Source organism: Meles meles, chromosome 8 (genome assembly GCF_922984935.1).
Source record: "Meles meles chromosome 8, mMelMel3.1 paternal haplotype, whole genome shotgun sequence".
Classification (NCBI taxonomy): Eukaryota; Metazoa; Chordata; class Mammalia; order Carnivora; family Mustelidae; genus Meles; species Meles meles.
Genome location: NC_060073.1, coordinates 65686987 through 65701080, shown reverse-complemented (window position 1 = coordinate 65701080; position 14094 = coordinate 65686987). Strand labels below are relative to the sequence as shown.

Sequence of the window (14094 nt, the reverse complement as noted above, 5' to 3'; positions counted from 1 at the left end):
TCATTGAAATACTCTTGGTCTTGGACCCTTGTGGTGTAATGCAAACACCAGTTGAGGGATTCTAGCGTCTACCAACCATGTGACCTTAAGCAAGTCCCCTAATTTTTCTGGCCACCAGTTTTCTCATCTGTAATAACATTAATCATTAGTGCTTATATGGTTTGTTTGGTTCAAAGCTTTTTGTCAAGAGCTTTTCACATTTAATCCTCTCAGAGATCCTGTGAGGTAAGTGTAATTATTTACACCCACTTTAGATGCAAAAACTAAGCGTTACATTAATTGACTTGACCAGAGCCGCATAGCCAGCAGGTAATGGAGCTTGGCATAGGAGCACAGGTGTGGATGACTCCAGAGCTCTTGCTGTCTCCCAAAGTTGTCCTCCCTGACTCACCCAATGGTTACAAGACTCTGAAGGAGATATAGGTGAAAAATCCCATTGTACAATGAGACACAAATATTTTTCCATCAACAACGGAAGTGGTGGTGACATTTGGAGTTTTGAGATCCTTAAATGGGACATTGGTAGACCCATGTTTTGAATTTCTTAAAGGTTTAACATGCCACTGACACAGATTCTTTCATTGTCTGCCGAGAGTGGCAGAGACTTACAGAAATGGTAGTAGGAAAGATGGCTGAGCTAATAAGCCAGTCTCATTGTCATTCTGGGCAGGTGTGGGCCTCCCTTTCCTGTACCTGGTGTGCCCTGTTTTATCTCCCAGGTGTTAACCTGTCAGCACAGTGGTCATATCTGCTTTCAACCTTGACTGCTTATGTCTCGTCTTAGTTCACTTTAGGGTCTTAGCTTCTGAGCTTCCCTGTCCCTTTAAGGATTTGCCTTCCAGGAGTCAGTTTGGTTAACAGGGTGCCATATGCTTGGTTCAAGTAGCTACTCTGAACCTGCGAATGATCCTGAAGGCCAAAATCAACTTTTTTTTTTGTTTTTTAAATATGGAACACTTCATGAATTTGCATGTTATCTTGTGCAAGGGCTATGCTAATATTCTCTGTATTGTTCCAACAAAACCAATTTTTGACTTATGGTCCTTAAGGAAAGTAAGAGTAGGAACATTTCTGTGGAGCCAAACCAGAACTCTTGCCTACTTTTTCTGGGGGCAAATCCAGTCTTCTCTTTTCAAATATTTTAAGACTTGAAACACTGAATAATTTATACTTTCTTTGCCCTTTAATAGAACATGGAGGGAGCATGGATGGGGCCATGGGAAGAGCTCTGGGACACGGGAAGAGCTTCAACCCTGAGTTGAAGCCCAGCTGCTGCCACTTGAGTTGGCCTTCAGTAAATCCCTTGAAAGACTTTCTGAGCTTCATTTTCCTTCTCCCTAAAAGGAAGCTATTGGGCTAAATTATGTCCAAGGTTTAGTTCTAATTCACAAGTCCTGCATATGAAATTGGTAATAGAATTATCAGACTAGCCAGATGGGTCTCCAGAACCTTTCTCCAGGTCAGCCCTGTTCATGGTCCTGGCTATCGCCTTGTGATTCCCCTGTCAGTTTAGAGTGCCACATGCCATACGTGAATACCAGAAATGTGGACAGTCTTTAGATCAGCATGTACAATTGCAACTTTAAGATATGTTTAACCCTCAAGGCTTTGGGAAAAGGTCTCATTTAGCAAAATGTATTTTCTTTCCTCCGTGATCTCTATCAAACATTCTCTAAGCAGGAGTTGGATCTATCTGAAATCTTCCATTCTAATGAAATTAGTTTGTGGCTTTTTTTAGGTTTTGTTTTGTTTTACCAAAGGAGCAGGAGGTGCAGATAAGAGACAAAATAAAATTGCACCAGCTTATTGGTTTACTTTAATTGGAGTATTTTTGCTTAAAGGGATTATCTGTCATTACTAATGCAAATGGAAATCCTGTTTACAAACCCCTAAAATGCAGTGCAGTGCTGGAAAGTGGTCAGCATCAAAAGCAATTACTGTGACAAAAAATACATCAGTCTGGAAAAACAGAGGACAAAGCTTCCTACAGTTTATGTGAGACCACATGGTTCTTAATTTCTTTTGCCCTGGTCAAACCAGTGTCTGCACAGTTTATGTTTTTAATTGTAATGTTAAAAATCTACTTTCTTAGACATATCTCAAGGGGAAAAGTCTTTAACACTGATACAAGTACATATTTCCTGTCCCTTCTGAGGGTATCAGAGAAGAGAGCTGATTCCAGAATTAAGATTAGAGCCCCGGTCTACAGAGATGGGAGAAGGAATGTGACCTGATGGAAAGAAAACAAATGGGTATTGGAGCCAGACTGTCGAGGGTTTGAATCCTGGCCCTGACATTTATTGGCTTTGTTAACTTACGCCGATTACTCCTTCTTTGGGCCTTCATTTCTTTATCTGTAAGAACCAGGATGATTACACCTAGACAAGTAGACTTGCCATTCCATGTCAGTTATTAGAATCTCAGAAATCCAGACTAAGTAGTATATTCCCCTCAAAGACCTGGGGCATTTTTGAATATTTTAAGAAGATATATGGGTATAGATAGATAGATAGATATTCTTTAATTATAGAAATGAAATTTATGACATGCCCAGTATTTTAAATGTTCATCCTGTCTTCAAGAGCCACATCAAACTGCGATTTACACTATATTTGCAAAGTGGCTATAACCATTTCAGGGTGCCGTGGGACAGAAACCAAATGCGGCAACTTTTCGCAGTAAAGCCACAAGAACTTACGTTATGCATTAATGGAAAAGAGGGGGGAAAACATTGAATAAACAAGCATTTCTGATGGTTGAATTGGTGGGCTTAGGGATAGCATTTTCTTCTGTCTGCAGTGAAATCCAAATTGCCCATCAGTTTAAACCATGCATATTGCTGCACGCAGGCTCAGCCGGGCTCTCCAAAATGGAAAAGCTTATTTTGATAACCAAGTAAATTTCCAGCAGTTGCTAAGGAAACTAAAGGATTCTTTGTGCAAGTTATTGCATTGAAAACAACCAGAAAGGTGGAGGGAGGGGGAGAGTGTTAGTTGATTAGGAATTTAAAACCCGCGTAGATGGATCTCAGTTCAGGAAAGTGAGGACTATGACTGGGAAGTTCCTGGAGTTTCACTTCTTCCAAGTCTTCCTGGTTTGGCTGAGCCACCCAGTCGTTTCCAGTAGTTTGTTGAGAAATTTCTTTTATAGGCACGATTGCCGATTTGTACAGCGGTTGCTAGAGGAAGGCTGAATCTGCATATCTTTACAAAGAACAGGACTGTTACCAGTAAGACTTGCCTTATGAAACCTGATCACACTTTTGGGGGTTCCTCATTCTTAGTGAAGCTCTTGGTATTGTTTGTTATGTCTCTGAGGGCCCCCACTGATTGCATAGTGCCCTACATAGAAATGACTTGAGATACCAACTCTTGACCTTTAACTCTGGATCCCGTTTGTGGGTTCCTACCTCATAAGAATTGTCAACTTTTTGTACCCCATGATGCTCAGTGGGCCTTGGATCTGCCACACCTAGCCTTGGTGGTTAGCCTGCTGGGGCTGTGAATTTAGTTGGGCTCTTACTCTTGAAGAGGGTCAGCCCACTCTACCACCATGGAGAGTATCTATGAAGAGTTTTAATTAACCATTTATCAATTTAATGCTTTAAGAAGCCATATTCTAATAAATGAAGAGAAACCCCACATGGCTTTATCTCTGAATGGCTTCTGAAGCATTCTGAGCCTCAGTACATACATCTTATTAGTGTGAGAATTAACGGAACCAGTATACATGAAGGGGCCCAGAGCGGTAAAGGATAGCTACTACTACTGCTACGTTTATAACTGTTACTACTACTGCTATTATTGCTATTGTTCTTGTCATCACTATTATTTTCCAGAATGTGGTTAGGCATAAAAAGAATTTTATACCCAGGACTTTTCTCCCCCAACTCCCTCCACCCTCTATCGTCTCTCATTCCTCTACCATGGTAGGTCTTGCTGTGCAGTGGGATGGTTTCTATCTTAGTGCTCACTGCTTGGTGCTCAGAATTAAGAACAAAGAGTCTTAGTTTGTAGGATCTGGAATGAGGAAGGCAGGAAGGGGTGAGTGTGGCTTCACTCTGAACAACAGCTAGACCAGTCCGTCTTGTGTCTCCCACCAGGCAGAGGTGCTTGGTGGGCTGCAGTTCTTTCCCCTCCAAAGCCCCGGTCTCATCCCTCTGTATCGTCCAGCGTGGGGACCACTGGGGACCAGAGTAGAGGAATGATAAAGGTTAAATCTCTAGATGGGGATTTTCTTTTCCCTCAAAAACATCGACTTTAGGCTGGGCTGAGGTTCCTTCCCTAAGAATCTGGACAGAGTGACCTGGCATGAAGGCCACTTCTGAACGAAAGCCCGAGGGGCCCTCACAGACTCAGCCAAGAGAGTCAAGGTCCTGGTGAGGGGTGTGCCCTAGAACAGAATTTGCTATTTTTATTTGATTTATTTGATTGTGTACACACAACAATGATAATTATTTTCTACCATTTGGTCCCACATTGGTAAAATACTAGAATGCTAGAAAAGAATATGCCCCTTTTACCACCCCCTGGGGTAAGAGCCAACTTACTTGTGCCGTCTGGGGCTGGCAGACCTCTGGAGAGAGTCTCAGGTCTGGCCTCTGACTTGTGAGGCTCAGAACTTAGCTGAGGGAAGAGCTGTCTCCTAAAAACATGCTCACCAGAGGGGAAAATGAGCCAGGCAGGGTGCTCTCGACCGCGTGCCAAACTGTGGGGGAAGCGTTCATTATTTATTCTCTGACACAGGAATTACTTGAATGCAGACAATTCTGAAATCCCATCAGCTCTGACTCCCACCTACTCACAAAGGAAATGAGTCCTTGGAATTAGCAGTCTCAGGCTTATTTCTATGCAGTTTCTAGGAGGAAACTCAGTTCTACATCCTTAGCAGAATTAGAAGCTATAAGGTATGCTCTTTTCTACCTAGAATACAAAAGAATTGGGAGCCCCCAAATCAGATAAGAATGTGAAAGTCATTCTCTTCCATCCTAATGCCTTGTGAATTTGGCTTCTGTCTTTGAACTTTGAACCACAGTGTGGTGGTTTGTGTGTGTCTATATTTTCAAGGTAAAAGTCTGGGGCACATTCCTTCCATAAAGGAATCAAATGCAAGTTCTTTCCCATGCTCAGAATACTAGGGTGCTTTTATTGAGAGCATGCATTTTAACTTTTTTTTTTTTGGCATATTTTTAATTAAAATAACATTTAATGGTTTGAAGCTAAAAACCTGATGTTTCTGCCTAGGAGTTTGTAAAGGAATGATAACATATGGAGAAATTTAACATTTAAATTGAATTTTATTATTTAAAACAGTAAAATATTTTATGACTACAACAATGCCCTGCCAAGCTCCATTTCAGCATCAAATGTGCTTTGTAAGGAATCTTACAAAGCTAGGGGAAAAAAAGACATTTTAATTTCTTATTCCCCAAATGCTTTTTATAAAAAAAAGTTCCCACAAACGTGTTTTCTTTACAAATGGATTCTTGCTCTCTAAAGTGTCCCTTCGAACATCTCTAACAAAACAATAAATCTGGAAACTAGGATACCCAGGGGGTGATTCCTCATGACAAATAGGATGTAGTCTGCTGGCTTGAGTTTGGCTTGTCGATGTCCTAAGGGTGGTCTTCTAACATCCTTGTCACCTCCTTCTGTCCCCTCCCAACTCCTCAGAAGCCCGATGTCTGGCAGGAAGTGGAGTTTATAGTTTTCACATGTGAGTGTGCTTAATTACTAAATAGAGGAAGTTTGATAAGCCGCCTTCCTTCCTGGTACTTCAAGTGCCCCCCCCCCCCCCCGAAAGCTATCACTCTCCTGACTGGTGACAGAAATGGGCAAGGGACCATATATCTGATTCCATCCCCTGCAATCTGCAGGATCAGGGACCCGGGTTGAATTTCCAAGTATGTCATAGGCTTTGTGCCTGAACTTGAGAAATTCCCAAAGCTTTACAACTTCTCCATCCCCCAATTTTAGCACAAAAATGATATTCGAAGACCTCCATCCCAGGCTCAGAAGCATTTTTCAGAAATATTCCCTCCCTTCAGAAGTACCCTCCCTTTTTCATCTTCCCCAACACTATTCCTGCTCCTCCTGCTCCTGACATAAATCCCCATCTATATGTCTTAACCTCAAAATTTGGCTTCTAATTAGACATAAACATGTAAACTTGTAAAATACCTCTTCAACTTCCCACTGCTCCCCACTGCTGGGGGAACCATTCTGAGTGGGAAATTTAATAACAACACCTTGCTTGCACTATCCTTCCTGTTTTAGCATGCATGCTTTTACACCACACACACACACACACACACACACACACACACACACACACACACGAGTTATTCTTCTGTGACCGCAAATGATTATCTTGGGGATCAAAATATATCTTAACAAGCTGTGGAATTATGCAGTATACAGATGGCCCTTGGGGAGGACCCATACTGCTTTGGAAGAATGCATATTTTTAGCAGAACAATTTGAGCATCACTGGGGAAAAAAAAAAAGGTTCTGGACGTTCTTACTCCTCCTTGAGGAGTGGGGATGGGGGCTGGCAGTGGAACATTGTGGAGAGAAGTATAGAAGGCACAGGACGGTCTTGCGATTCAGGGGCTCTAACCCCGTGTGTCACTTGTGGCTAACTGTGCTGTCTTTGTCTTCCCTTCCCTGTGTCTTGGTAGGAAAGCCCAGTAGTTTCTTTCCAGAGGACAGTTTTATAGACTCTGGAGAAATCGACGTGGGGAGACGGGCTTCCCAGAAGATTCCTCCTGGCACTTTCTGGAGATCTCAGGTGTTCATAGACCACCCTGTGCATCTGAAATTCAATGTGTCTCTGGGAAAGGCAGCTCTGGTTGGCATTTATGGCAGAAAAGGCCTTCCTCCTTCACATACACAGGTAATCAGAACGCCACATCCCCTGCTCACATTGGGCTCCTATCCCGCATCTTAACCTCAAGTCAGGAAGCCTAGTGCTTTCACCCGGAGCCTTGTGCTTGAGGGGCATTTCGTGTATTTGATAGCCCATTCCTCCATTTCCCTCTCTAAAACCCTAACTTTCTGATGAGTAAGGCTCTATCCCTGGGTTTTTTTAAGAAAAGGGAATTTTAGGAAATACTCCAATAGCCTTTCTACTGTTACCCAGTCACCTATGTTAAATGATCCAAGAAATGTAACCTGAAGAGAAAAGCAGGCACACTTGAGTTTGAATGCTCTCATCATCAGCTATGAAGCCTCCAGCCAGGGACTCATCCACTCAGCAAGTTTCTCATCTCTCCAGTGGCAACACCAATATCCAGTTTACAAGGCTGTTGTGAAGAATCTAGAAGAACATTTATAAGGCAGCCAGTGCAGGATCTGGCTCAGAGGACATGCTACTTCCCTAGTCTCTTACATCCCTTCTGTCCTTTGGGGGTTCACAGTTACCTTGACCCACACACACTAGAAATACCTGACGACTCATCCAGGATGATTTCCCAATTATCAGTCATGATGGGTAAAGAATAGACTTGGTAAGGTCCTCCCAGCTCTGGGACTGGAGTAACATAAATCAGAGGCATCCATCAGATACCCCCAGGCCACGTGCAACCTTCGTAGCCCCAGTCGTTATGGAAGATTTCTAGGTGAAAGCTACATAAATGTATTTGCTGATGGTAGAATCACAGGAAAATAAAGCTGTGGCCCCTGATTTCTTGGTAGAACAGCAGTCCTAGTCCTGGACTTCATTTATATGTGAAATAAAATAGATATCTAGTTTTTTTTAAAAACAATAGGTTTTTTAGGTAGGTGGATTGATATCTTGTTGCTGTTGTTTTTTTTTTTTTTTTAAAGATAGATAGGTAGGAGACATAATTGCTCAGTTTGCTTGCTGGTGGGCCAGTAGGACTTAACCGCCTGCCTGTTGTTAACACCACGTGAGTGAATTCTCTTGGGTCTCACGCTAGCAGGTTCTGGTCAGTCAGCACTATATCTGACACAGCATGCAATTATTGACAGAATTTTGAGCTAATCCAGTTTTGGTCCCCTGAAACTGATCGCTGAAACTGGAGCATTTAGAAAGGATCCTTGATAACAGGAAGATGGATACAAATCAAATTTTCATTTGCACTTGATTGACATTTAAGGCACATCCAGTGTTCCAGTCCGGATCCTTGAGCCCTGGGATTCCCACCATCCCTTGCAGATTGGGGTGCAGTCATTAAATGGCCGGGTTTCCAGTCATGATGTGCCCACCATTGGAAAAGCATGTTCATCTTGGTACAGACTCAGCCAGAAGAAGACTGCCCACATATACACCAAATTACAGAAAAATGAGACTAAAAATAATTCACTAATTATGCTGCACTCACAGGGGATCTAGAGACTATTACCATGTAAAACGAGGTCTGGGAAGGAGTCAAAGTTGGTTGATCAACCTGCATGTGGCTTTAGCCTTCTTGCCTGCTCTAGGTTGGGTTTCTTGTGTGCTCCCCAGGAGAAGTGTGAAGAAGGATCTAGCATGTGGTGAAGCAGACACACTGCTAATTGTGCCCTCTTTGTACTTCAGTTTGACTTTGTAGAGCTCCTGGATGGAAGAAGGCTCCTGACACAGGAGGCACGTAGCCTGGAGGGACCCCAGCGCCAATCACGGGGAGTCGTCCCCCCATCTAGTCATGAGACTGGCTTCATCCAGTATTTGGATTCTGGAATCTGGCACCTGGCTTTCTACAATGATGGGAAGGAGTCTGAAGTGGTTTCTTTTCTCACCACTGCTGTTGGTAAGGGAGACCTCCCCTGGGGTCTGTGGGATCTTATCTCTTCGGGTGGAAGGATACTGGGGATTCTGTGGATTGAAGCCAACAAGGGAATGCATCTTGCCCACAGTTGTCGATGCCACCTGGAGTCTGGCATGAGTCCATCCTGACTGGGCTTGCTGGACAGGATGGAAGTGGGGATCAGGGAAATGAGGAACGGGAGGAATGGCAGGAGGGGCTGGCAGGCTATTCTGGGCTATTACCTACTGCCTTTCCTGTGTTAACTGTGGACCAGCTGCTACATTGAAACCAAGAGGTAGAATTGATAATGAGATAAGAACCCTGTCTGACCAGCCACATAGAGGCAACATCTCTTCTTGTCACTTCTCTCCCACACCTGTATACCTTTTTTGGCTCAATGTATTGATTTGTGATTTGGGTTTTTGTTTTTCTTTCTTAAATGTTTTTTTTAAATTTTGTTTATTCATTTGACAGACGGAGATCACAAGCAGGCAGAGAGACAGGCGGGGGGCGGGTGGGGGAAGCAGGCTCCCCGCTGAGCAGAGAGCCCAATGCGGGGCTCAATCCCAGGACCCTGAGATCATGACCCGAGCCAAAGGCAGAGGCTTTAACCCACTGAGCCCCACCGTCGCCCCTTGCGTTTTTGTTTTTGAGTATGTGTGGCTTTTTGTTTGTTTGTTTATTTTGCCTTTGGAGCTAACAGTCCCTGGCAATTGAGAAAAGAAGATGAAGGCTCAGAGAGAGAGTGAGAATGGCAGAGCACAGGTCTGGATGAACAATGTAATCAGCCAGACTGGGGTTGTGTTGAAAACAGTGACGTCTTGATCTCTGACACAGAGAACGAGCTCTGATGTTTGCAATAGGGCTTAACACTTTCTCGGTCCCTCGTCATGGAAGAGGGCTACAGCCCTCAGTTCAGAGTGAGCCCCTAGGCCACTCCACAAGCGTACCAGTGTCTGGGGAGCCCAGCATCTTGTTCTAAGGAATCACCTGCACATCCCATAGACTCTATCTCCTCCTTAGATGGCCATAGGACACAGTAGTCTCAGTGGTTCATTTATTCTGAGTTTATATTGGAAGCATTATGACATAGCCTGGAGACAAAATCCCCTGCAGGAAAATAAAACTTATAGAAAATAAAACTCCACTAGCCAGAATGCTTGGAAATAGGGTTTCTGCTTAATGAAAAGCTTTATGTGGTATAGAGTTCACCTCCAAACCCTGTCTCAATCCTCGGCTGGGAGCCTCTGGGACATGGAAAATGGAGTTGAATAAAAACCTCTGAATCTGGTCCTTGGATCCCTAAAACTCCCACAAAACCCTGCCTTCTCCTTCTAAACAGCAGTCATCATGGTCAGGACATTTCCCTCTCCCTTGCCATTTTGCCATTAGTGTCGAGGCAGAGACCACCTTCCCACTAAATGGGGCATGGTTTATACCCTTCTGCTGTCCCTGCGGGCTCCGTGGTCTCCGCTTTTGGCAAAATGAGGACAGTGGAGGGCCGTCCCTCCCAGGGAGGAGAGAGCACTTTGTGCCATCCCTAACTGGGAGGGGTCTGCCCTCGCTGTTGCTCTCTGAGGGCCTCAAGGGTGAGGACGTCAGTGTAATCTTCTGTGCCCTCCAGCCCGGGCCCCGATGTGCAGGGTGACTCAGTGGGTAAGGCCGTGAGCCAGAGCATGGCGCTCCCTCTGCTCGGGCCCCCTGCTGGCTGCTTACTGGGGAACGGGAGGCTCTGGGTGCAAACCCCATCCCGTCACTGAGCAACCACTCATGGCCCTCACCATCAATGAGGCTGTTACTCTGTGGGATTTGCCAGGCTCCAGACCCGGTTTCTTTTTTCTTTCTGGACGCAGTGGCTTCATTTTAGCAGCATAGACTATCGAGTTGTTAGTGGTGCCTGAAGTTAACCTTCGTTGTCTCACGGCCTGACTTCACTGAGGCATGGCTCGCAATCATGCTTGCTCAGAACTGAGCTCTCTTCTGATCAGAAGTCTTTATTTTTAATAACTAAGCATAAATATAAAAAGATATTAATATAAACCCCCAGGGAAAGCTACTTGTAATGAAGTTGTGCCTCTCAAAGAAATAAAACGTAGGTACAGTTAGGTACCTTTGCCAACTCTTGGCTTGTCAGAGCTTGCTAACCTGTTTTGCCATAATTAAGGTGATAGTCTTGCTTTTCCCTCTGGTTTTCCCATTCTTAGCTTAATGATAAAATCCGCCTTTATCTTCCTTAACCCTATGGTATCTTTTAGAGCAGAGAGGCTATCCTGTACTTTTGGGGGCTTCGTGAACCACTTGGTGTCTTGTGACACCTTCTTCACCAGCTGGGTCATTAGGTTCCACACTTCTGACCAGCACCCAGATACAATGCTGCTCATCTGTGGACCGCATTTTGAGTAGTAAGGGGTTATGGTGTCTTAAGAATGGCCTCAGACATTGCTGTACAAAGCGTCACCCAGGAAGCCGGTTTAAAATTTAGATTCCTGGGCCCTGTCCCCAGGAGTTATGACCCACCAAGCCTTAGGTAGAGCCCAGACAATCCTGATTCCAGTGGTCTAAAACTAAGCTGTGAGAACAAGTACCTCATGAGCACTGCTTTCTCTTCCTTCCTCCCCTAACCGCCCACCGTAGCTCGGTGACCACAGTCAGGTCACCTCTCTGAGACTCATTTCTCTTATATAGAAAATGAAATTATAATAGCCTTCTGCAATCTCTGTTGTGAAGATTAGAGCAGGTACAAAATGCCTAGCACAGGCTTAGGCCCTGTGAGCACCCAGCCAATGGAAGTTGCCAATAACCTCTTCCACCGTCCTCCTCCTCCCACCTTTCTCTTGCTGCCTTTTGGACTTGTCTGTCTTTGTTCAAGCTACAGTGATTGTTTAATGAATACCTTTTTTTTTTCTTTAATACAAAAACAGACAGATTCTGATGTTGCTATTAATCCCTCTCTCCCCAAGAGTCCATGGCAGCTGAATCTCAGCTGTCTGTGATTGTTACCTGTGAGCTGTGAGTTGTAATTTGTCTTGGCAGGTTAATTAAAAGTTTGGGTCTTGTTTTAGTGAACTCATTATGGTCCCCACATACAACTGTAAGTCTCTGGTTTCCTTAACGCAGAGATTGGAATATAACCCTCCCTTCGTTACATGTTGAAACGCAGATCTAGAAGATCTGAGATGTCAGAATCCAGGGTATTTATGTCTGTTTGTAATTAAGTAACAGGAGAAATAATTGCATTTAATTTAACAAATGGGTGTATTGTGTACATTTTTGCTTTTCCCTCCATTTAATGCAATCCAGCTGATGATTTTAAATTAAATGAGTTTATCTTCTGCCTTGAAAAAAATCTAAAAGCACTTTAATAACTGTATACATAAAGATATACACACAGAAACCTGATGTTGACTGAGCTCCCTCTGAACTAGATACATTTACATTTACAGACACACACACACACACACACACACACACACACACACCACTGAAACCGAGCAAGTTTTAGAATAAAACAGAGCAGCTGTTTTCAGAAAGAACAGTGTTTCCCTCTCACGTGGAGATCCAGAATTTGAAGATAATGTTGTTTCTGGTCCTGGGTCCCCGGGGGGCAGGTAGCCTTGCTGACCCCAAGTATTGAATGAAGTAGGCGGATATATACGAGCAACTAAAATATAATTCAGTGGTGCCATTTACAAAGGGCATTAAATATTTTCTTTAAGCCTCTAGATAACTCAGTGAGGTGATTATTCTTATTTTTACGATCACCCCCTATTGCAGAAGAGGAAATTAAGGTTCATGGATGGCCAGAGAAAAGCTGGGACATGAATTTATATCCAACAGTCTCCAAAGCTTGGGCTTTTCCTTCTTGAGCAATCTGCCTCCTTCCCAGGATCAGGTTTCTGGTTCGAGTGTGACACTTCTCTTTCCCACCTGTTTATTCACTCAACACATACTCCGAGTGTGCCTACTGTGTGTTAGGGGGCCACGCTTAGCCCTTTCCTGCGTGTGATTTAATCATCCCAGAAACTTAGACACTACATATGGTGAGCTCAACTTTACAGATGAAGAAATTGTGGCTCAGAGAGTTTAATTGGCTTGCCCAAAGTAGCACAGTTATTAGGAAGGGTGGGGCTAGGATGGCAACTTGCTCTCCCAACCCTGTATTTCCCCAGTCTGCCCCATGGTAGCTTACTATTTGTTGTGACACTATTAAATATTTTATTTCTATTTGTATTATATGGAATTTAATTTCCCTTTTATTAACTTGCTTCCAATATAACTAAGCATCTTACATTAACCCAGGAAGTTTCCTTGGAAGTCATTAAAAAGACCATAGGAGGAAAAAATAAAGCTCACAGCATCCAAAACTTCAAAAATAAAAATATCTTCAGACGCATTGCTTGCAAACCCCAGACCTGACAAATCAGTGTTGCAGCGTTTTGGGTCTCCAGAGAGCATCTTATCTTTTAGTTCTGGTTGATGCTAAAGCGTAAGAGGACAGATCAGCCTGACATTGTGGCAGTGATGAGCCAAGTTGGAAAATACCAGAGATGCCCCACGGTGAATTTAGAAGAGAAATGAGAATCATTGTTAGAAACCATAGACCCACCAGTTTTTGTGAGAAACATGCCCTGGTCTTCCTGGTCTAGGGCATCCGTACTAATGAAAGAGAAGAATCCTTTTGTTCATGCCAGGGCCGCTGGCTGTTGCAAATGGACCCAGGTCCACGGACTAGAAGCAGATTTCGTCCCTCTCTCCCCCCTTCCCTTCTTCCTTCCTTTCTCCAGTAAACAATGCATTCTTGCTTTTTTCCCAGTTGGGAGATACAGAAAAGGTAGGACATGGTTTCTGGCAAGAGTAGCTTGTGGTCTGATGAAGCACTGAAACAGGAAGTGTCTCTAATCCATGGAAAGGAGAAAAGAAAGGTCCCTTCTGGAATCACTGGTCAAAGTGCCACAAGGGTTGGAGGAAGGCCCCGGGCGTGTCCAGCTGGATGGGTCAGGGAGGGCTCCCGGATGAAGTGGCATTTGATGGGATCCTAAAGGATGTATGGGATTTCCACACTGGGCCGGGGGTGGGGGATGGGCACTGATGACTTCATTCCACGTGGTACAAACAGTGTAAGCAAAGGGAAGTAGGCAAAAACTGGAAGCTGGCTATAAAGAGCCGGAAGTTCTGTTTGACCAGAATGCAGGATGCCCTGGCAGGGAGGAGGGAGGTGTTGGGGACAAGCTTGCATGCCTCCCTAAGGCAGAGTTCATTCTGTAGGTATTGGGTACCACTGTAGGCTTTTGAGGTAGGGAACAAAATGATTAGAGCCAGAAGGTTTATCTTATGGAGCCCAGAAC

General features: G+C 44.0%; 1 protein-coding gene and 1 non-coding gene across 2 annotated transcripts in view; one reads left to right on the top strand and one right to left on the bottom strand.

Annotated features, from left to right (window-relative positions):
* The window catches only part of TENM4 (teneurin transmembrane protein 4), a 593562-nt gene that overhangs the window by 401318 nt on the left and 178150 nt on the right, over positions 1–14094 (top strand). The window contains exons 12-13 of the mRNA XM_046016487.1: positions 6680–6894; positions 8542–8752. Coding sequence (XP_045872443.1) covers positions 6680–6894; positions 8542–8752 — 426 coding nt within the window. The remainder of the gene's footprint in view (positions 1–6679; positions 6895–8541; positions 8753–14094) is intronic.
* Positions 943–1049, bottom strand: LOC123950153. The gene has a single exon (XR_006820152.1). It is a non-coding gene; the product is annotated as a U6 spliceosomal RNA (small nuclear RNA).